This window comes from Idiotropiscis lumnitzeri, chromosome 21 (genome assembly GCF_059441095.1).
Source record: "Idiotropiscis lumnitzeri isolate Australia: NSW breed Sydney's pygmy pipehorse chromosome 21, RoL_Ilum_1.0, whole genome shotgun sequence".
Classification (NCBI taxonomy): domain Eukaryota; kingdom Metazoa; phylum Chordata; class Actinopteri; order Syngnathiformes; family Syngnathidae; genus Idiotropiscis; species Idiotropiscis lumnitzeri.
Window position 1 is genome coordinate 898,562 of NC_142411.1, and position 20,289 is coordinate 918,850.

The following is a 20,289-nucleotide window of genomic DNA, read 5'->3' on the forward strand; positions in this document are numbered from 1 at the left end:
AATAATAAATAAAAATAAAGCTCTGTACTTGCTGTATGCTAAAAGATTCTGTAGCGATTCTTGATTTGGATTCTTTTGCAACAGATTGACAATGAAGAATACGGCGAGGCCTTGTCGCTCGCCCAAGCGTATAATCTGGACTCGGACCTCGTCTACCAGAGGCAGTGGAGGAAGAGCACAGTCAGCATCGCTTCCATACAAGATTATCTCGTATGTGGACCGCAAGTCCCGCCCCTTTTTGCCGCCCATTATTTCTCTTCCTTCAGAGCGTCTGCAACGTGCCGTCTGTTCCCAGAGCAAGATCCGCAAGCGCTCGTGGGTCCTGCACGAGTGCGTGGAGCGCGTCCCGGAGAACGTGGACGCGGCCAAGGAGCTGCTGCAGTACGGCCTGAAGGGCACCGACCTGGAGGCGCTCGTCGCCATCGGCAACAGGGAGGACGGCGGCAGGTGCGCCGCTCGTTTCCTTTTGAATTCAATCAAAGTCTGGTGGTGGGGAAAGCTCACCGGGGGCGTCACCCGTCAGGTTCATCATGCCGGGCGACGTGGATCTGGACGGCCTTCTCTATGAGGACTTGTCGGAAGATGAGGAGGCGGAGCTTCAGACGCAGAAAGAGAGCAGGAGGAAGCGAGAGCTGCTGGACAAGCTCGACTTCAGCAGGTCAGAAATGGCTAACCGTGAAACATGCTACATCTGCTAACATAGCGGCCAGTATCTTGAATGTGTCTGTGTGCGTGTGTGTGACTTGGCCACCAAACGGCGGTGTAATAATCATGCAGACACACTTGCAGTAATACTACTCATTTTCTTGACAGAGGATAAAGAATCAAATGCTGAGTATTGCGATATTGTCTGTCCACGCTCTTTGCTCCACCGTTTGTATTCAAATGTTTGTGGTTTACTTCAGATGTTAATCGTTAGCCCGTCTGTGGCGTTTTGCAATATGTGTTAGCATCAAGCTTGCTGGGTGCATTTTTTTTTCCTTGCGAATTGTTGCTCGCAAAAAGTAGCCAAGCGACAGCTTGTATCTTGAAAAAGTGTTAAGTCGGGTCACTCGTATCTCAAGACGGCACTTTTTTAATGGAGGGGGCGTGTCAATTACTCAGTGGGCGGGCTCTGTCTGTCTATCAATACTGCATGTAGTGATGCCTTCCTGGAAAGTTGTGTTCTTGAGGAAATAAAAGCCAAATTATATCTCGATTGTTGGACGAGGCTGTTAATACTTTCCCCTCGTATCAGCCGCTTCGCTTCCAACGTGAAGTTAGTTGTGAGGTGTGGGAGGAAAGACGAGTGCAGGCCGCCAACTTTAACAAGAATGGGGGGGGCGGGTGGTGGGGGGGTCTGGGGACATTAGTGTTGGTCGAGAGAACTTAGCGGCGGCGCTAACCAAGATTAGCGGCTAATCAGCTTGCTGTAATTTATGCCTTTGTTGTTAAGCGTCCGGGGAAAGACTAATGAAAAAGCCTTCAGTGGCCACTAATCACCTCTCATGCGCGCAGATCCACTCGCGCCATCATACACACATTAGACGCAATTAAGGCATCTGAAAGGTAAACGCGCGGGAGAAAACACGCATTTACGCAAATAAATGGCGCTCATTAAAAATGCATTTGCGTGCATCGACGCCGCTAGATGCTCTCCGTTGTCGCTGGCGCTTATTTGGCACTCACGAGTGGCCACTTTTCACACTTGAAATTCTGTCCCTGAAAACAAAATATGGTTGGATTGAAAGAAATCACTTCGGGCTCGAATGAATTGCCTTCTTTGGAAATTCTTCTGCACTATTGTGTGTGTGTGTGTGTGCGTGCGCTCCGTCTAATGGATGCACCCCTGTCGCCTCGAGGCCTGCGGCAGAGGCCAGAGATGGATAATAATTCTCTTAATTTCTTTTTAACTACACCGCCGTTACCGAAATGGCTTGGTATCGATCACATCTGCTTTGCTGCTCGCTTGTGCGCGCACGTGCGTGTGCGTGCGTGCGTGTAAAGACTATTAAACTGTTGTCTTGTCCGAGTGCTCCCCTTGTCCCTCAGGCTACTTACTGCTCGGTGTGCTCTGAAAATATTGCGGTGAGCGCGGCGGCCATGTTGAGTGCAGTCGGTGAAAATGTGCAACATGGAGATATAGTTGGAAGGTGCGGTTGCATTTTGATGCGACCGAAGACGGCAACGGCCCGTTCGTGTGGAATTGCTTTTTTTTGCTTTTGCAACCCTCACAGCAAAATGAATGAATGCTCTTGTTGTTGCCGTTTTACTCGCTGCGCAAGTTTGTTGCACTTGCCGCATCAAATTCTCGTTCCCGACAAGCGAATGTCTGGACTTGAGGCCCGCCTCCATTGTTGCCGTTGGTTTGCGGCTGCTACGCTGGCTGCGAGGCCATGCGGTATTTCCCGTTTCACACACACTTCATCAATAATGAAATCGAGGTCAAGTTCGACCGCTCGAGTCCTCTGGAAAGAAAAAAAAACGTTGTGGAGCACTGCTGCTCTCAACAGCGCACGAGCTAACGCATTGTGGCGCACGCTGTTTCCGATTTCAGCAAGTCAGGCTCTGAATCTGTTTTTTTTTTTTTTTTTCTCACCACTCCAAAGTGCGACGTTGTAATTAGCATCACTACGAGCGCTAAGCCGGCACGCTTTGATGCGGCGGCCAGCACGATGAGCCGCTGTTAATCTCTTCTCGTGTGTGTAGAGGAAGCCCGATAAGAAGTGATAGCGCCAGGGCGCCCCGCAATGACGGATTAAGACGCCAATGGACGGCCGGGTCACCTCCCCTGTGGCCACTCTTCACTCCATCGGCGTTATTAGCCAGCTTTTCACACTCGCTTCTCCCCGTGCACGTTGTTCGACACACAATGCGGAAGTCGACTTCCCGCTCACACTTGTGCGCTTGCGACTTTGCACAAACTGTTTGTCGACGTGGACAATGATTGAAGTTGCTTTCCTTCCCATCCTGATTGCAAGTAGCGTGCATCCAATAAAGCGTGGCGCCTTGTTATTTGCTGCCGTCCGCTTTATTTACGGCCTGGATTCAATTACGGCGAAAATGGATTTTGCCCGGGCGGATCAGTACAGTTCGTCACCTGGCGGACAACCGCCGTCCGTTGCGCAAAAAAAAAAAAAAAAAAGAAAAAAAAAAAGCAGAGACTTTCTGCTTGCTTACGGTCACTTGATTTGCTGCAATTAAGCAAAGAGCATATTATATTTTTCTCTACAATCTTTGGAGTCATTCTAATCATATGCGGTTTATTTTGCTTGAGAAAAAAAAGTCCGCTTTTGGCCCTCAAAAGTGAAAGTGAGAACATGATTGGTATTCATGATAGGATTCTTGCAAGCAATCCATCGACAGCATTGATGAAGGATTTGTTGCAACTTGAGATAACTAACGTGAAGCAGGAGATTTCACATGCTAGCATGCTAGGCTAACATTCAGCAAAATCGCAAGCTGAGTGGAGAAAGTGTCGAACATGCTCACAGTTGTTTGCGAATGCGTGCGGTTGACGTGAAAAGTCGACAGCCGTGATTAAACGGCAACTTTTTATGATTGCTCAATTCAAAACCACCAAGGTGACCGTTCATTAGATTGGGACAAGAAGCAGCTGCAAATAATGTGCTTGCATAAGTTTGCACACCCTCTTCTAACCATGTGGCTGTGTTCAGAGTTTCACCCCAGATGAACGTTGAAAAATCAATCCAACGGCATTTTCTTGTGGCAGACTGACGCTGGAGCAGAAGGAGTTGTGCCGAAGTCGACTGAAGCTGCTGTCGTACTTGGACAGGCTGGCAACGTACGAGGTAACGTTAAGAGTCCCCCCAAAGCAAAAAAGAACATTTGGATATTCTCTCGGAAGCGCACGGATCTCCTTTCGGCAACATTGAAAGATTTTCGGCCATCCTTGCGTGAGACGCATTTGAAGAATCTGACACGAGAATAGATTGGATGGCTTTGCGCCGACAAATGTGATTTTGTTGCGCTGGTGAAGGCCACCAAAAGTATATCAAGCGGGAGAGTTGAGATTCAGGCTGAGGAATGTGAACTGCGCCACCTTTTTTCCACGCGCCATAAATCGCGGCGAGGCGAGGCGAGTGGCGCCGCACACTTTTCCTCGAGCAAAAAAAAAAGATTCTGCTCAGATTGAGCCCAGCCAGACGGACATTGTCATGGTAACCCCATCCGTTCTCCCCCGGCCGTCTATGAATGATATTATTTTCTCATCCCAACTAGGCATGGCGTCCTGAGCACGGCCCGGTTTAGAGTGAAAAAAAAAAAAGTTCCCCTCCCCCTGTTTGATATAATGAGAAGAGCAATAAAACGGACGTATTCGTGAAGGCACACGTCGGCAGCTGTTTTCAAAGCGGGCAAAAAATCTTGTCTTCTGTAAAAATATAAACACTGCTTGTCTTCGTTCTCCAGAAAAAGGTCCTTTCGATTTGTTTGCGTTCTCTCTTGAGGACACAAAACATCGCTTTCTGACAAAACTGCAGAGAAAACGAGCAAAGAAACATTTTTTTGCCATTATCACACCAACTATAAAATATGTGGTGAAAACAGTTGGATTTGTACAAATTTGTCATGTGGGATTTTCCAGCGTATCTACCTTCCGTGACTTTTTTTGTTTGTTGTTGCTTGTATTGTGTTTTTGTATTTTGTCTTTGTAAGTTTTATCGTCTTATTGTTCCGCATCCAGGAGATACTTGGAGGCCCCCACGCAGCCGAGCAGAAATATGACGCCGAGTTCTTCAAGAAGTTTCGGAGTCAAAATATCATTTTGTCTGCGCGCAACTATGCCAGGGTAAAATTCATTCCTCGCTCTCACCAACCATGCCCTCGCCCCTTTTTTTTTTAACAACAAAACAATTTTGGGGTCCAGGAGAGTAACGTGCAGGCTCTGGACATCCTCTTCACGTACCACGGTGCCGACCTGCTCCGGCATCGACTCGCCATCCTTTCCAACTTCCCGGAGACCACATCGCCGCACGAGTACACCATCTTGTTGCCGGAGGTCTGGTGAGTATGCGGCCGCAACAAAACTGAGACCACGCCCCCACGTCAACTGGGAAAAATGTTGTGCGTGGCGCTGATGAAGCGAACGCATCGCGTGCGAGGCATGCGAGGAGAAACGTAGCGGCGGCGGCAGCAGCCTTCTTCTATGTTGCTCAGTGCTGCCCGGTTTTGTTGTGGCACAACGTGGTACTGCACCAACCTCACGCAAGCCATAAAAATGAAAGATGGCCGCACACGTGCATGCGTCGTCTTTTTTTTTTTTTCCCCATTCAGTGTGACTTTTTGTATGCAGGTGGGGCGTTTGCGGCTCGCCGCTGAGCATCCATCACGAGTTACGCGGCTGTTGCAGCACAGGCAGGGAGGAGGAAGGCGGTCCATTGTGGTTATTGATCTGGTTACAGAAAAGAAAGAAAAGCACCTAAATTTCGCCACTTGGCTTTGAAATGAGTTTGTTGAATTTTCCTCAAGGCTCCCTCAGCTTGTCGTAAAAAAAAAAAAAAAATAGTTGGAATTATTCGTTCCCACGTCAGTGTCTTTGCCCTCGCATTAATATTTCTCCTCCCTCTCTCCTCCATTTTTTTTCTTTCAAATGAGATTTTCCTTTTTAAGGACAACCTTCTGACGCTCTTTTTGTCGAATTCATGAATGAACTCGTTGAGAGATAAACGTTCCATTTTCAATATGAATCGCTTGCCACTTGGATGATTGTTTTTGGCACCGTTAATCGCGTTCTTGGCGGCGCGAGTCCCGTTCAAGAGGAAATGAAAATGTCGTGCGAACGTGACACAAATTTCCACGAGTAAAAAGTATGTCACATGTCAGCGTTTTTGTTTTGTGCTCAGTGTGGACGAGCAAGGCGAGCGGACGCTGTTGGCCTGGGACGAGCAGCAACACCGACAGACGGACTGGTGCGAGGCGGACGAATGCAGGTGAGCCCTCCCGTCTTCCGCTGACGTGCCAAAAAAGGACCGGCCCGTTGTCCAAGTGGGAAAGGAAGTGACGAGGCGGGTAGCCGCCCACTCATTCCCACAGTCTTGCTCTTCTTGTTGCAACGGCGCTCCAAATTGGACGAAAAGCGTGTTTCTCAAATCGTCTTTTGCCACAGAAATGCTTGAAAATGACAATCTGTTACAACATCCTCCCAAAAAAAATCATCAATAAAAGTGTCATGATTTTTCGAAAATAAGCAAATACTTTCTAATCTGCTGTGTTGATCTTGACTACCAGGTGGCGGCAGTACAATGCGGTCAGCCCAAAAAAAAACTGACAAAGTCCATTAATCTGCATTTTTAGTTTTGCAGATCATAAAAACTCAAAGAAATGAGATGTTTTCTGTATTCAAACTTTTTAGTAAAATTAAAATCCCCAAATTAACATTCTTTCCCTTTTTTTTCTCACTTTCTTTCTCCTCAAACCGCAAAGTAGCTTTTGCTGCGTGTGCGCAATTTTGTCAACATGCTTTTGGCTTCTGAATTGTGTGTCCCGTTGCCGTGGCTCAGGGCCGTGTTGGAGCAGAAGCCGTTTGACGACGACTCCTTCCTGTACGAGGACGCTCCGGACGTGCTGCGATTCCGCTCGAGGACGCCCTCCGTGCGCCTCCTGACCGACTGGTACTGCAGCCGAGCGCGGGATATCGAATCTTGCTCCCGACAGGTACGGTCAGTTGGGGACCTGACTTGAGATGAGATTTAATCCTATCATGACTTTGATGAAGTACAATATTGTAGAAAGTTTAAAAAAATGTACGAAAAGAATTTATTTGGATTTTGTTCTTTTGAGTTTTGGCTTGCGAGTTTTGTTGATGTTGTCACACGAGTCTTTTTTTTATTTATTTATTTATTTTTAATGCTGTAAACCGTTGGGCGAGGAGCTTGAGTTGGGGCTTCATTGCTCATTTATCAAGACAACTGTGGGGAATCGCGCCTTTCATCATCCTCTCAAGATGTAGCAATGAGTCGCGCGTGCGCGTGCGTGCAAGGCCATCTTTGTTCATCTCCAGGAATCGCAGCAGCAGCTCTCTCCTTCTTTCCTTCTTTCCTTCTCTCCTTCGTTCCTTTTTAATTAGACCGCGTCTCCCTTTCTTGCTCTCCACGTCACGTTACTCGGGAGGCCTCAAGGGATTTTACCAAAGTCTCTCGACGCTTGAGCCTCGTACAAAAAAAAATTCCCCCCTCCCACCATGTGTGCGCGTGTCGTTTGACAGATGAAGGAAGTCCGGATGACTCTGTTTTGTGTTTATTTTTTTGGGGAGACGTGGCCTCTGTTGGAATGGACATTTTCCCAAGTCAAATGCAAATTTGACACCAACAAATTCAAAGGATATTAAAAAAAAACAAAAAACTTTTAAGTTCATTTTCATTCTAGCAAAGGTAAAAAAAAAAAAAAAAAAGAAAAGAAAAATCCAAGTCCTTCAGGATAAAAGTGTCACATTTATATTGTGTGAACAACATTTGTCGTTGCCAAACGTCGTTTGTAAGGCAAATGTTTTGGTTGCAGGTGGACTGCGCGCTGTCGCTGGTGCGTCTGGGAACGGAGCGCGCCGTCCCCGGGCTGGAGCCGCTGTGCGACGACCTGGTGACCTTGGAGACGCTCGTCTACGAGACGTTGGGCCGGATCGACCTGAGCCTTGGAGACCTGCAGCAGCTCGCCGACATCGACAAGCTGCGCCTGCTCATGAAGAACGTAAGGCGGCCGCAAACTCATCCTTCAAATATTTGGGGGGTTTGGAGCGTGCTGCTTTCCTTTTTCACGGAGCCGCCCCGTTCACGTTTGTTCAAAGCACGTTCCAAGAGGGTAAAAGAATCTTTGTTTGCGCCGACAGTCCAGCAGGGAGCGCTACGTGAAAGACGCCTTCCAGTGGATGGTGCCCTTCCTGCACCGCTGTGAGCGCCAGGAGGGGGGCGCCGCCGAGCGTCTGCTGCGGGACTTCCTGGTGGGCCTGGCCTCCAGCGACCTGGCATTCCCGCTCATCATCTTCCAGCATTCCAAACCAGACGTGAGCGCCGCCTCCACCCCAAAAAAAGGCCGTTGCTATTATTCAAATATGTTCAAACGCTTTCATTTTTAGGAATTCAGTGGCGCCACTTTTCTAATGGTATTTTTGTCAAGATCAAGCGAAGGCCTCTAACTAAGCTCATGTCCATCCTTTCTGCCCCTACCAACATGGCCGCCACTTTGTTTGCCTGCTCGAATCGACTGCATGTCTGTTGACATTTTGTTTTAATTTGCAAGTAAAATCTTTTTTTTTTTCTGGACTTCATTTCATGGCGTCTTCCTTTGCATGTCAGTGCGCGCAGAAGGTGATCGGGGACCCCGACCAGCTGATGGCGGTGGCGCTGGAGTGCATCTACTGCAGCGAGCGCGACGACCAGCTCAGCCTGTGCTACGACATTCTGGAGTGTTTGCCGCAGAGGGGCTTCGGGTAACCGCAAAACAAAACCCAACAATGTCTCTCGTCGGCACTGCAGCGCCGCTCGCTGTGCTGCTCGCTGGCCACTTGAGCTCCCCCGCAAGACCCAATGCGTATTAAGGGAGGCCACTGGCACAGAAAAAAACGAATCATCGCCCCCGTTGTCGGAGAGTTTGAATATGACGTAAAGCTTCTGATGATGATTAAGATGAAAATGTCCTTTCCCGCTTATGTTGATTATTACGAAGAATCAGCCCCTCCGTCGCGCACACAAGTGGCTCTAATTTTCTCTTATTTACCGAGCACTTAATTTCGCTTGAAATCGCTTCATGGAGAAAACGAGATTGCACAAGTGAAAAGACGGTCGAGGGAGACGAGGAGTGAAGGTGGCGGGAAAGTGGAACGAGTCGTGCGGAAAAAGAACAGACAAAAGTGGGCAACGTGCACGCACGCACGTGCACGGATACTCGGGCTCGTTGGTCCCGGGTCACCTCTCGAGCGAGCGACCGCGAGCGACGCAGCAGCAGCAGCCTGACCCAGAATCGTCCACATGGGGGCTTTTTATTTTTAGGTCGGCCTCGTAGCGGGCGCCAAACAGGTCACGGTTTCCTTTTGAAAGGCGTCTTCAGCTCAAATCTTTTCCAAGAAAACAACAAATCATAAGAAAGAAAGAAAGAAAATCCAGTAAATGGAACGAATCTACTACAGCTCAATGTTATTTGGAACAGAGTCAAGTTATATTTGCAACTTTTTTATTACAATTTATTCATAACTTTTTTGATGTAGTACAATATAACATTGCTTTTTTTTTTTTTTAAATAAAAAAAAAAAAAGTTTTAATTTCTTTCAAATGAACCAGCTACGTGCAGCAGATGGCAAAAGGCCCCCGGGCCGTATTTTGGACACCTCTACCAAATTCCATTTGAAAAACTAAAAGTGTCTTTCTAATTGTCCAGGCCCGAGACGGATGCGACGTCATCTCTGCACGATCGGGTGGACAAACTGGAGAAGCATCTCAGGTAACGCCAGCCGCGTTTCCCGCCTACCTCTTTGGATTAATCCACTTTCATGCTTGATCGGCTGCCGAGATGTCAACAAAAACAAAAACATCTGCACAACACATTTTCTCGTCAAATAGAAATTCGGCACTTATATTTATTTCATACCTTATTTGGGTCGAGTCACTTGAGTGTCGTCTCCTTTCGTACTTTTCCGGTGTCTGGAACGGATTAAATGGAATTTCATGACTTTCGGAGGGAAATATTGCTTTGGATTTTGTGCGGCTCGGTTTTAGTCGAGACGTATTCGATCAGAAAAGTCAAGTTTGGCTTCATTTCGCAAGTCGGCGCCAAATGGTTGCTTTGTTGCGAGCCTCCTGGCCTCGTAATGGCCCTGTGATGGCGAACAGCGAGCGTGCGCAGTCCTCGTGCGCACGCTCGCGTGCACAACATATCAAAGCAGCCGCAACGGTCCCGTGGCGTTCAAACGGCCCGAGGCCTTTTTTGGGCTGCTACAGATTCAAATCACCTCGGTGTCACGCTGCTCTCCTTCTTCTTCTGCTCCTCCTCGTTTCCCCTCGGGGTGAACTCCCCAACACACAGCCGTGATGGGGAGGGGGAGGAGGAGGAGCAACCGTGGGGGGGGGGGGGGGGGGGGGCAAAGGCTGCCACAACCAAAGGAATGCAGATGCGGAGGAAGTCAGCTTTATACTTCAATGTTGCCTTTTCCTTTTTTTGAACCTCGCCGTTCGTGCGCGTGTGCTGCCGCTTGTGTAAATGAGCTTCATTCTTACGTGACGTCAAGTTGGAAGTGCAGAACGGCTCCTGCGCATCTCCTTGGAAAAAGGCGGAGAAGCAAATGTTCTTGGGGTTGGTTTAATGTTGACGATGCTTCCGTTTTGTCTGGCTGGGAAATGTTAACAGCTCACGACTCAGACGCGTTTCCATCGTTTTTATTTGGTCTCTTTGGAAAAAAAAGGCAAGCAAACGTTGGGCAGGTGAGTCTATCAGGAGTTGAAGCACCACAAAATGGCCACTTTGCTTCCATTTCGGAGAACGCTCAGAACGACCTCGTTCATGAAAATCGGCCCCACCAAAAAAAAAAAAAAAAGAAAATTGTTTTGATGACGAGCATCCGTGAACGTTTTGTGGACGCGTGTGCTTGCAGCGTGGCCGAGGTGCTGGAGAAGCACGGCCTGCAGAAGCCCATCTCGTACGTGAGCAACAGTCAGAAGAGCGCGCGTGAGGCCCACCAGCTCATGGTCAAGTTGTGTCGCCACACCGGACGCAAGTACGCCGCCATCGCCATCGCCATCGCCATCGCCGCCACATGGCTGAGATTTGATGTGTTTTATGACGCCGTTTGGATCTCGGCGGATGGTCCCTTTGGAGGTCATTAGTTTGCATCTGCAATTTTGTGTGCGCAGGACGCCTGCTGTGGGCGAGACGGCGTGGCGAGCTCTGCTGCAGGATCTGCTGGACATGCGAAACAACGTCTACACGTGTCTCGACGCGCAAACGTGTCACCAGGTGCCGAACAATTTCAATTTGCCTTTTCAACCGCAATTTTGTCGTTTTATATTTTCAACTCACGCGAGTTGCGGCGTGGGTGGCCGAGCTAAACGTCGACTTTGTGCAGATCTTTGCGGAGTCGCTGCTGTGCTCCGGCCGGCTGGAGAACGTGGAACTGGCGGGTCAGCTGATGCGTTGCTCCAAGGTACGTCGGCACGCGTCGGCGCGGGCCTTTTTGCGGCGATCGTCGTCATCGCTCGGCTGTTCCCAGGTCAGCCGCGACGTCCCCGTCGACGACGTGGCGTACGACAGCGGCGTGCAGTTGGTGCTGGCCGCCGCCAGGGAATACTTTGACTCGTCCACCTCGCTCACCGATCCCTGCATGGGCCTGGCCAGGTGAGACGCAACGTGAGCCCTCCGAAGGCTCCCATTTGCTTTGCGTTCCCGTCGCAAAATATTCCTAGACTTTGAAGCGCCGCCTTTGTGCCAATCAAGTGTCGTTGAAAGAAAATCTTTCTCAATTACTCGTCTTGTGTCGTAATCTTCTCTCCATTCACGCTGTGGATGGAACGTTCCAGCCAACAAGAGCGCCTCATTTGCGTGCTAAGTGGAGTGAAGTGGGAATGCTGTTTATTGGGGCGAAGCGAGCGGCACGTCGCATTCATCTGAATAATGTTTGATTTGGCCGTAATGAAGCGGCTCATTTGGCCCCGCTACAAAAACGCAGGCAAGTCTCAAAGTCTCGTCGTCGCCGTCTTTCGTCTTCAGAGCGGCAACCTCAGTAAACAGGCGGCGCTGCTCAAAATCGTTCACTCCGATGCTGCAGGATGCTCGTAAAGCACTGCTTTTGTCTCAACTCCCTTTTGTCATTCGTATGTGTTGCTGCTCCGCGCGTGTTAAGTCGCAGCCGTGTCTGAAGGACGTTGACATGAATGCAAATTGCGCGTGAAAGACGTGCCAGCGTAGCGAGCGCGTGCAAAATACATCAAACGGCCGTCGACTCGATTGTCTCAAGTGCGAGCGCGGCGTCCCTCAGGGCTTGTCTGCAGCTGATCAGCGACCGCCCGCCGGCCGTTCAAGAGGAGCTGGACCTCATCGAGGCGCTCGGCCATCTGGACCACTTTGGCGTCAACATCCTGCCGCCGCAAGGTAAAAAAAAAAGACATTTCTAGCTCGGTGACCGTCGGAAACTTTTAGTGCCGTCAGAGGTTTTGTTTAATTTCCAAAACGCCGTCCGCTTTGCATTCTTGCGACACGGGGGGGAGAGCGCCAAAGAAAAGGTTATTTGTGGAGGCTTATTGTGCGACTTTTTCCAGAGCTCAGGGTCGCGCCATTGTGGCGTCTGTCTTCTAGTTACCAGGGGGAACACACACACTTTTATTTCATTTTCTTCGCGGCGACGCACACACACACACACACACACAAGTTGCCGAATGGAAGGATTTGATAAGAGATGAGCTCTTTCAGCTTCAGGTGATTCTTGCGCCGCACAATCATGGCCCAAAAACATTTGACGGTTCCTTGGACGACTTTCAAGTGAAAAAACACGTCCACCTAGGTTTAAAAAAAAAAAATCCCGTCGTTTGTAAAATTCAAACTTTTCTTTTACTGATCTATTTTCATTGATGTTTTTGTTTTCTCAATTTTATTATTGAATTATTGATGTCATCTTACATTTTTGTCGCAATTTAATTCAATTATTTTTTTTTTTAAAATATAAGATATTTTTCATTTGTTTTCAATGGTCTTGATTTGCAGAACTAGAATTTTTTTTATTGTCATATTTGTTTTTCTTTTCTGCCTCATGAAATAGTTTCTGAAGATTCCCAAATGGGAACGCAATTCATATTTGGGATGAATGCCACGACATTCTCGGGGCTGCTGACACATTTTGTGATTGTAATGTTTAGAAGTGTTTCTGAAATGTTTCTTGCTGTCTGACATTCCTTCCTTCCTTCGCGTCCTGCCGTGCAGTGCGTCAGCGCTCCGACCGTCTGTCGGTGATCGACGAGTGCGTCGCCCGCTGCGCCGCCGCCTACAAGCAGTCCACGACCCTGCTGAGTGTGGCGTCTCTTCTGCGTGTGGCAGGTACCGTCCGTCCGTTCGTTAAAGCGGCCGAACATTTTCAATCAACTCAATTTATTCGGCTGCAATTTGTAACAAAAAAACAAACAAACTATTAATGGTGTTATGCTGTGTCAAGTTTGCTGTAGAACGAAAACGGTTGCCTGCCTGGGGCCACATCGGTTACATCACTATTTCAAATCTCTTTCTTTTTTTTTAACTTTGCTATCAGTTTTTTTCTGTGACTCTGAGTGGATTTTTTTTCATTTTTTTTCATTTTTTTTTTTAGTTTTGGCATTGATGGGGGAAAAAAATTGTTGCGAGACCCCAAAAGCAATTCCACCGCCACTGCGCCGTTTATGCCTTCTTCTCCGTATTTAATTTGTGGCCATCGGAGATGAAGAGCCACCGCACTAACCTCATTTAGTGGCGCGGACGGCGATTAATATGCCGACGCGGCGCTCCGACCTTCGCAAGGAGGAACGAGATTTTGCCAGACAGATGTTAGACGTGAGGAGCAGGATTATGAGTCGAGCGTCTTGATCGGGATGAAAGCAAAAATGTCATTTTTATGTGTTTGTGTGTGTCCAGGCGATGACGAGGCCGCCCGCAAAGGCCAAGTGTTGACGCTGCTCGCTGAGCAAGCCCTCAAGTGTGTGGACTTGAAGGCTTCTTACATCCACTGTCAGGACCTGATGGCTGCAGGTACGTTGTTAGCGAGCGCCTCAACTCAAAACAAGAAGCGCAACAGGAGTCAAAGTCAAAAGCCAAAAATTCAAATACGTTTTCATTTTTTTGCCAACCTAAAGACCGAGCTCAATAAGTTGAAAAGTCGCCATTTGGAAACGTTGCAAACTTCAATTTTCTCACTTGATGGAGCAATTCTGCTTCCTTCTCAATCCCAATTTGATGCTCCCGAAAAAAACAAGTCCATTTGCTTCCCAGGAAATGTCTGGTTGTGACCGTGTGGCGCTTTCAGGTTACAGTCCGGCCTGGGACGTTTGCAGCCTGCTGGGTCAGTGCGAAGGTTTGGCCGACCCGGACGCTCGACAGCGGCTGCTGGCCTTTTCGCTCACGCACTGCCCGCCCGACAACATCCACGCGCTCTTGGCCGCCTCCAGCGACCTGCAGACTCAGGCAATTCCAATAAGCGCCGACTATTTGCAGATTTCCGCTGTGGTTTGTTTGTAAACGACCTCTGCGATGTGTTCAAGTTCAAATGTGGGCGGCTTGGCTCAGGTTGTCGTCCATCTTCGTGTGCCCCCGCAGGTGTTGTACCAAGCAGTCAACTACCAAATGGAGCCTGCCACTTCAGCCGATGAGCGCAACCCATCTAAGGTGTGTTTATTTCGATCCGGTTTGCTTTCTGATCGATGAGCTTGTCTGCTCGTCCTCGCTCGACGTTCTCCGTCGTGCCGTTTCCTGCGGCCTTCCTGCATATTTAATGAGGTGTAAATCCGCTGTTAAGGTTCCTGCCTTGCTTTGGATTATTTATAACTTTTTTTTTTTCTTTTCTCTCTCTCTCTCTCGGTCGTCCGCCGGGCCATCTTTCTAATGTCTTGAGTGGCCGTTTAATTTTTCATGCCTTAACATGGCGTCGCCTTTTTGAGTACGGGTGGCTGCTCATTTGAAGCGATCTCTTGTCAATTTGTTGTCCTGCGCTCTTCACCTTTGGAGACCCGAGCGCCCTCCAGACATCTCCTGAGGCCTCCAAGCGTGTTTTTCCGTCAAAACAAACATCTTAAGTGAGCGAGCGTTTCAAGTATTGATGAGAAATTCGGCCTCCAAATGTTTCCCCACTGGTGTGCTGAAGGAGCCGCTATTAACGCCGTCCCTGCCTCATCTGGAATATCCGTCAAATGTGCTTTTTAATTGTTGCTTTTCAGGCGGTGACGGCGGGCGAGTTGCTCCAGCGGACGACGGCCAAGACGATAGAGGTGCTGGCCACGACGGGCGTGACCACCAAGGCCGTGCTGAGTGCCGTCAGCGATCACCGCTGGTGGAAGAATTCGCTCAACTACCTGCGCCCGTTGCACGTACGCTCCGCTAACCCGGCCGGGCGCACGTTGAGTGCCGCTCGCTCCTGCTCTTGCCGCCGATGTTGACGTCTGGCAACAGGAAATTGAGTTTCAACTTTGAATTTTGCTTTCTCAGGGTCCGGACGACGACGACGACGACGACGACAAGGACGTTGCCAGCTGCCGTGACAATTCCCAACTGGAACGTCAAGGATGTGGCGCCTTCTATCAAGACCTCGTTGACGCTCCTTTCGTCGACCCGGTGAGTGCATGCGAGCGACCAAGCTCGCGTCTCTTTTCAACGCGACTCGACGACACTCGTGTCTCATCGTCCGCTCAAAGTTCTTCATTTCAAGAAAGCAGTTGAAGTCGTCCAAAACAATTATCGGAAAGAAACGCAATTGATGTTAGTGAGGTCGTAACTTTGCTGATAATTGTGCATTGCAATTTCTTTGTTTTTTGTTCAACAAGCGGCGTACATGATCATAAACAATTAGACGCTGCCTGCAGTTGTCGACGAGCGTGCCTTTGCATTCTGGTTGCGCTTATTATTACTCCTCCTCGCCTGCGGCAACGTTCTTAAATTACAGCAAATATGCCTGAGTGGCTTCTTGACTTGAGGCGTTTAATTAGATTTTCTTCCTCCGCCCGATGACTTCAAACAGCTCCAAAAAAAAAAGGAACGAAGCGGGGAATAAATTAATATTGATTTCGCTAAGTCATTTTAATGCCAAAAGCAATTTGGGAGTTGTCGGCGTTAAGGAAGAAGACGAGCAACGGCGTAACATCCAACACAACTTGACATTTTGTAGGAGGAAAAACAATAAACAAAGGCGCTGCTGCGTGGCGAATAAAACAATAACTGTCAACACAAGAAGTTTCACAAGAAGAAACACTTTTTAAAATTGTAGAATGATGAAAATTGGGCGGCTCATTTTTGTCATTTGATTTTTGCGACTGAGAAACGCTGGAAAATAATTGAGAAAGTCCGTTGAGCTGCTTTTGTGTTTTTTTTTTTTTTTTTTAAATCCGACGCTGCGTGAATTTTAATTCCACTTGCTTGATAGTAACGTCGGCGTAAGACAATTGAGTGAATTCAACAAGAGTTCGAGTCAGGTTGAATTGCGACCAAATTTGCCACCCAAGATTTTTTTTTCTATCTAGTACTTTTGTTGACCGATCTTTGGTCTCGCGTGTGTTTCTTAGATTCACGATGTGTATTCGTCCTACAAGGATGTCGCCCCCGAGAACTTTGCCGAAGTGCTGCTGAGGACCGGCAAACTGGCCGAGGCCAAAACGGAAGGCGCCACTTTGTTTCCCGCAACGGAAGGTAAACATCGTCGTCGTCGTCCGTCACAAGCGCAAAATCACGGCAACAAAAAGTCGGCCCGTCGGCCCGTTCCGCCGAACGCGTTGGAGCGAAAATACATCAAAAATAAACACAGCGTTGGAGTTTCGTCACCAGGCTGGAGCTCATGAATGATGACATCATCAAGCTGAGAATTTTATTTTATTTTATTTTTTCGGTGTCCTCGTTTTTGTTTGCAATTTGCTTGTCTGAACTGCGGCCACTTTTCAACACCGTCGCCCGTTTTGACTTTTTGTGGTTTTTTTTTTTCCTCTTTTGTTTGCCTGAGCTGAAATGCGTGCGACTTTCAAGTCAGCTTTTCTATTGGATGGCGTGCGTGTTGATCCCTCCGGTAATTCCCGTCCCGATGCTATCGCTCGCTGGAGAGAGGCGTGTAATCGGCTCATTTGGAGCCGCGAGGCCAACGTCGGTGACGGGAAGGAGAAGGAGAAAGAAAAAGGAACGTTTGGCGTTTTGTCAAAGTGGCTCTTGGCTCCGCCCATCGTGTCGGCTTGACGCTCACCTTCCTGCTCTTTTTCCACGTTTTTCTGTCCTCTGGCGTCTGCGTGCTTCTCTTCCGTTTTGTGTCCTGACGTTGACTCTTTGCATTTTCTTTTTCTTTTTTTTAATTTATTTATTTTTTTTAATGCCATCTCTCTTAAAAATAACCAATGACTCGCTCGCCTCTCTTGAGCGCTCAGCTGACTGTGCTGCACTATAAAGCTCCGCCTCTTCTCTCGCATTACGACGCCCGTGCCGCATAACGTCGCCTCAAGATTCCAAATTTGCATGGAACGAGTCCAAATAGGTTGTAAGTGTTTGACGTTTTTGTTCTGGTCGATTTGGGGGGGGAAAAAAATCATGCTTAATTGGATTGAACGAAGAATTCAACCTCTCTTCCTAATTATTGTCGTTTTTCTAACATTTTACTCCGCCAAACCTCGATTAGATTTTATGTGATGAACGCCGCCGGTTACGTTGCTGACTCACTCCACTTGCCACCCACACAACTGTCGAGTCGACATGCGCAAATGAAAAGTCATCAAAGTGGTTCATTACATTGATGCTCGATCATTTGGCAGATGCTGCAAAAAAAAAAAAAAAAATCCCATCATGCAATGCACAAAGGAGTTTTTTTTTTTCTTTTCCCACCTCGGTCGCTCTTTGACATTATTTCCGGGAACTCGACAAGCAGAGGCGGGGCACTCGAGTCACATGACTTGACTTGAGTGGACTCCATCGCGCATTTTTGAGCGAGTCGTGACGCTCGCGCTCGTCCGAGATCGACCGCCGTCGTGCATTTGCAACAATTTCATTCTCGACTTTCCACAGCTCGTTTGGCAAACTTTAAAAGTGCACTTTAGATGAAAGTTGGACGTGCTCTTATTTGGAGTGTCCACGTTCATTTTAATCTTTGAATAAGTGAGTCCTCTTGCATGCCACAAGCACAGCAAAGAGCGAGTCGCCAAAGTCAAGGGGGAGATTTTTTAATGCTGCTGCTTGACTTGTTGGATTCTTTTTTTTTTTTTTTTTTCAATTTTGCCTTCCTCGCTCAGACGGTCATCTGTATTCATCCAAGACAGGCCGAGTGTGGCCTCGCTTGTTAATGTGACTGTCCATGCTCGTCCGCAGTGCTGCTGCAGTTGGCCAACGACGCTTTTCCTCGTGACGCCACGCTGGCGCTGGCCTACTTGCTGGCGCTGCCGCAGGTACGTGGACGCCAAGTTCCGCACGACACCTCAATTCCAGTGGAACAAACCGCTACGGTCCGGATCCATGAAAACATTGATTTTTTTAAAAAAAATTTTACACGAGAGAGGAGAGGACACCGTTCTTGATGGACAGGTCGTCGTTCTTCACTGATGGCGGCTTTGAACGTTTTCAAAGCAGCATTTTGACGGATGCTCACCAAACTTTTTTCGTTCTTTCGTAATTAGCAGTAAAACATGATTTGATTTTCCCCAAAAAAGCAGAAAAAAAAACTTTTTTATGTGAAGGCTTTGGTGTGAATATTTTTTGCCTTCGTAACTACAAAAAACTACAAAAAAAAAATGCGTCTGACAAAACGTCAAAATAAGCGTTGAATTGCAAATGTCCGAAGAGGGCTTGAAAATGTGGTTTCCTCTGCAGGTGCTGGATGCCAACCGGTGTTTTGAGCAGCAGCGCCACTCGGCCTTGTCCCTCCAGCTGGCCGCTTACTATTATTCGCTGCAGATCTACAGCCGCCTGCTGCCTTGCTTCGGGGACAAGCGACACGCGCTCTACCAGGTCTGCCAGCGTGCCCGTGTCGTCGGCAAATGTTTGCAGAAATGGTCGTGACCTTTTTGCTTGAATGGGTAGCAAGGGTGTGTGTGTGTGTGGGGGGGGGGGGGGTCATTTTCGGGGGCCTCCCGAGAGGCAACATGTTGGATTGAAAGATGGGCAGGTGGAAGAAGAGGCCAGCTCGGGTGACTAAGCGGCTCCCGGCTGGCGATCGCGTTGCCTCGGCGCTGCAAACAAAAGTCGATCCAGATTTGATCCCGAGAGCAAACTCGGCAGCAAGTTAACGCCTTGCATCGGATGCTAATTAGCTTGTCACGTCGTCTTCAGAAAAATCGGCACAGAAACTGAATTGGAAATCCAAATAAACCGCTTTCACGAAAATTTCAAATGTGTGTTAAGTGCAACCGATTTGAATCCAGATTGAGAATTCATTTATTTCATTATCGTGCCAAACGGGATCAAGTTTCGTGAGCGATGAGCCCGAGGCTTGCAGAAAATACTCGATTTCAAATCTCGCTAACGGTCAGACTAAAATCAGACAAATTGTTGAAAATGATTTGGAGCGAGTTGTTGAATCCAGATCTGATCCAGATTGCACGTTTTAACCCGCTTGCAAAATCCTCCTGAACTGATCTGATTTGAAACCAATTTGCAAAGCTGTCAGCTGATCTTGTCGGTGTGCGCTGCACGTTTCCATTTGTGTGTTTTGTTTGTGTGGCAGTGGCGTCAAGTGCGCATTAACACACTGGCTGAATTCTTTGGTCTCAATCGCATCGTTACATCGCCGCCCCAATAAGACCCCAAACGCTCGAGGCGCTCAAGTCATTTAGTTGCAAATAGCGCCGGCATTCTCCGAGGACCGACTCGAGGTGTTTGATTTGTTTTTTATTTTTATTTTCATTTTCCAGCCTTCCAAATCAACAGCATGTTTTTTTTTTGGTTTTTGTTTTCTCGCTACACGAGACATGAGGCGATATTAAACGGACAGAGAGAAACTGAGCAGAATTCCGCCGTGCTGCTTTTAGCCGTCCGTGCGAGCTGAACAAAATATTGGCAATACGCTGCAGAATACGCCGCCGCATATTTAAATGGCCGCCGAGTCGATAAAATGAGGTCAGGAAAAAGAAATTTGAATAAAACACAAATACGATTTTTGACATTTTCATTATTAACAATGAAGATGACGACAATGAAATGATGAGAATATTTAAGGAACATGTTCATGTAGCAATGTCATTTTTTTTTAACAAATACATTTTATTTCCAGTGATGCAAAATGTGTGTCAAATATTTTTTCAAAGAATTTTCAACCGGACTCGGTTGGTGACTTTTCAAAATGGCCGCTTTTTGTGGCACGCCGCCTAATATCTTTCGTGACGTCCAACAACTCGCCCTCGGTCGATTGCGCGGCGCGAAGAGAGAACTTTCCTCACCTGGCCATTTCTCTTTCTGGCTGCCGACGATCGATCATCACGACTAATGGAATGCAGCCGCGGGAATCGCGTCACGCAAATAAATCACCCGCATCGGCTGGCTTGAACCTTCCAACTCTCGTTTGTGCTCGTCTCGCTTTTGCCTCCGTAAAATGTAAACGTCCGAGTCGGGGTTTTCTCAAAAGTCGACACACCCTTGTTGAAAGGCCACGTTGGTCACGCCGTCGTGTTGTTCTCATTCAAT

At 48.0% G+C, this 20,289-nt stretch overlaps 1 protein-coding gene across 3 annotated transcripts in view; it reads left to right on the forward strand.

Moving 5' to 3' along the window:
- nbas (NBAS subunit of NRZ tethering complex) overlaps positions 1-20,289 on the forward strand; it is a 48,452-nt gene that overhangs the window by 10,947 nt on the left and 17,216 nt on the right. For 2 of the 3 annotated variants that reach the window (XM_088285924.1, XM_088285923.1), the window contains 25 exons: positions 85-210; positions 296-447; positions 524-658; positions 3,713-3,791; positions 4,685-4,789; positions 4,868-5,004; positions 5,844-5,930; positions 6,501-6,654; positions 7,498-7,683; positions 7,823-7,996; positions 8,289-8,422; positions 9,367-9,429; positions 10,577-10,699; positions 10,836-10,938; positions 11,048-11,316; positions 11,957-12,069; positions 12,895-13,008; positions 13,576-13,689; positions 13,964-14,121; positions 14,254-14,322; positions 14,871-15,020; positions 15,139-15,264; positions 16,209-16,332; positions 17,983-18,059; positions 18,481-18,618. In XM_088285924.1, the coding sequence (XP_088142050.1) occupies positions 85-210; positions 296-447; positions 524-658; positions 3,713-3,791; positions 4,685-4,789; positions 4,868-5,004; positions 5,844-5,930; positions 6,501-6,654; positions 7,498-7,683; positions 7,823-7,996; positions 8,289-8,422; positions 9,367-9,429; positions 10,577-10,699; positions 10,836-10,938; positions 11,048-11,316; positions 11,957-12,069; positions 12,895-13,008; positions 13,576-13,689; positions 13,964-14,121; positions 14,254-14,322; positions 14,871-15,020; positions 15,139-15,264; positions 16,209-16,332; positions 17,983-18,059; positions 18,481-18,618 (3,210 nt within the window). The remainder of the gene's footprint in view (positions 1-84; positions 211-295; positions 448-523; positions 659-3,712; positions 3,792-4,684; positions 4,790-4,867; positions 5,005-5,843; positions 5,931-6,500; positions 6,655-7,497; positions 7,684-7,822; positions 7,997-8,288; positions 8,423-9,366; positions 9,430-10,576; positions 10,700-10,835; positions 10,939-11,047; positions 11,317-11,956; positions 12,070-12,894; positions 13,009-13,575; positions 13,690-13,963; positions 14,122-14,253; positions 14,323-14,870; positions 15,021-15,138; positions 15,265-16,208; positions 16,333-17,982; positions 18,060-18,480; positions 18,619-20,289) is intronic. The other variant, XM_088285925.1, reaches the window with a different exon arrangement.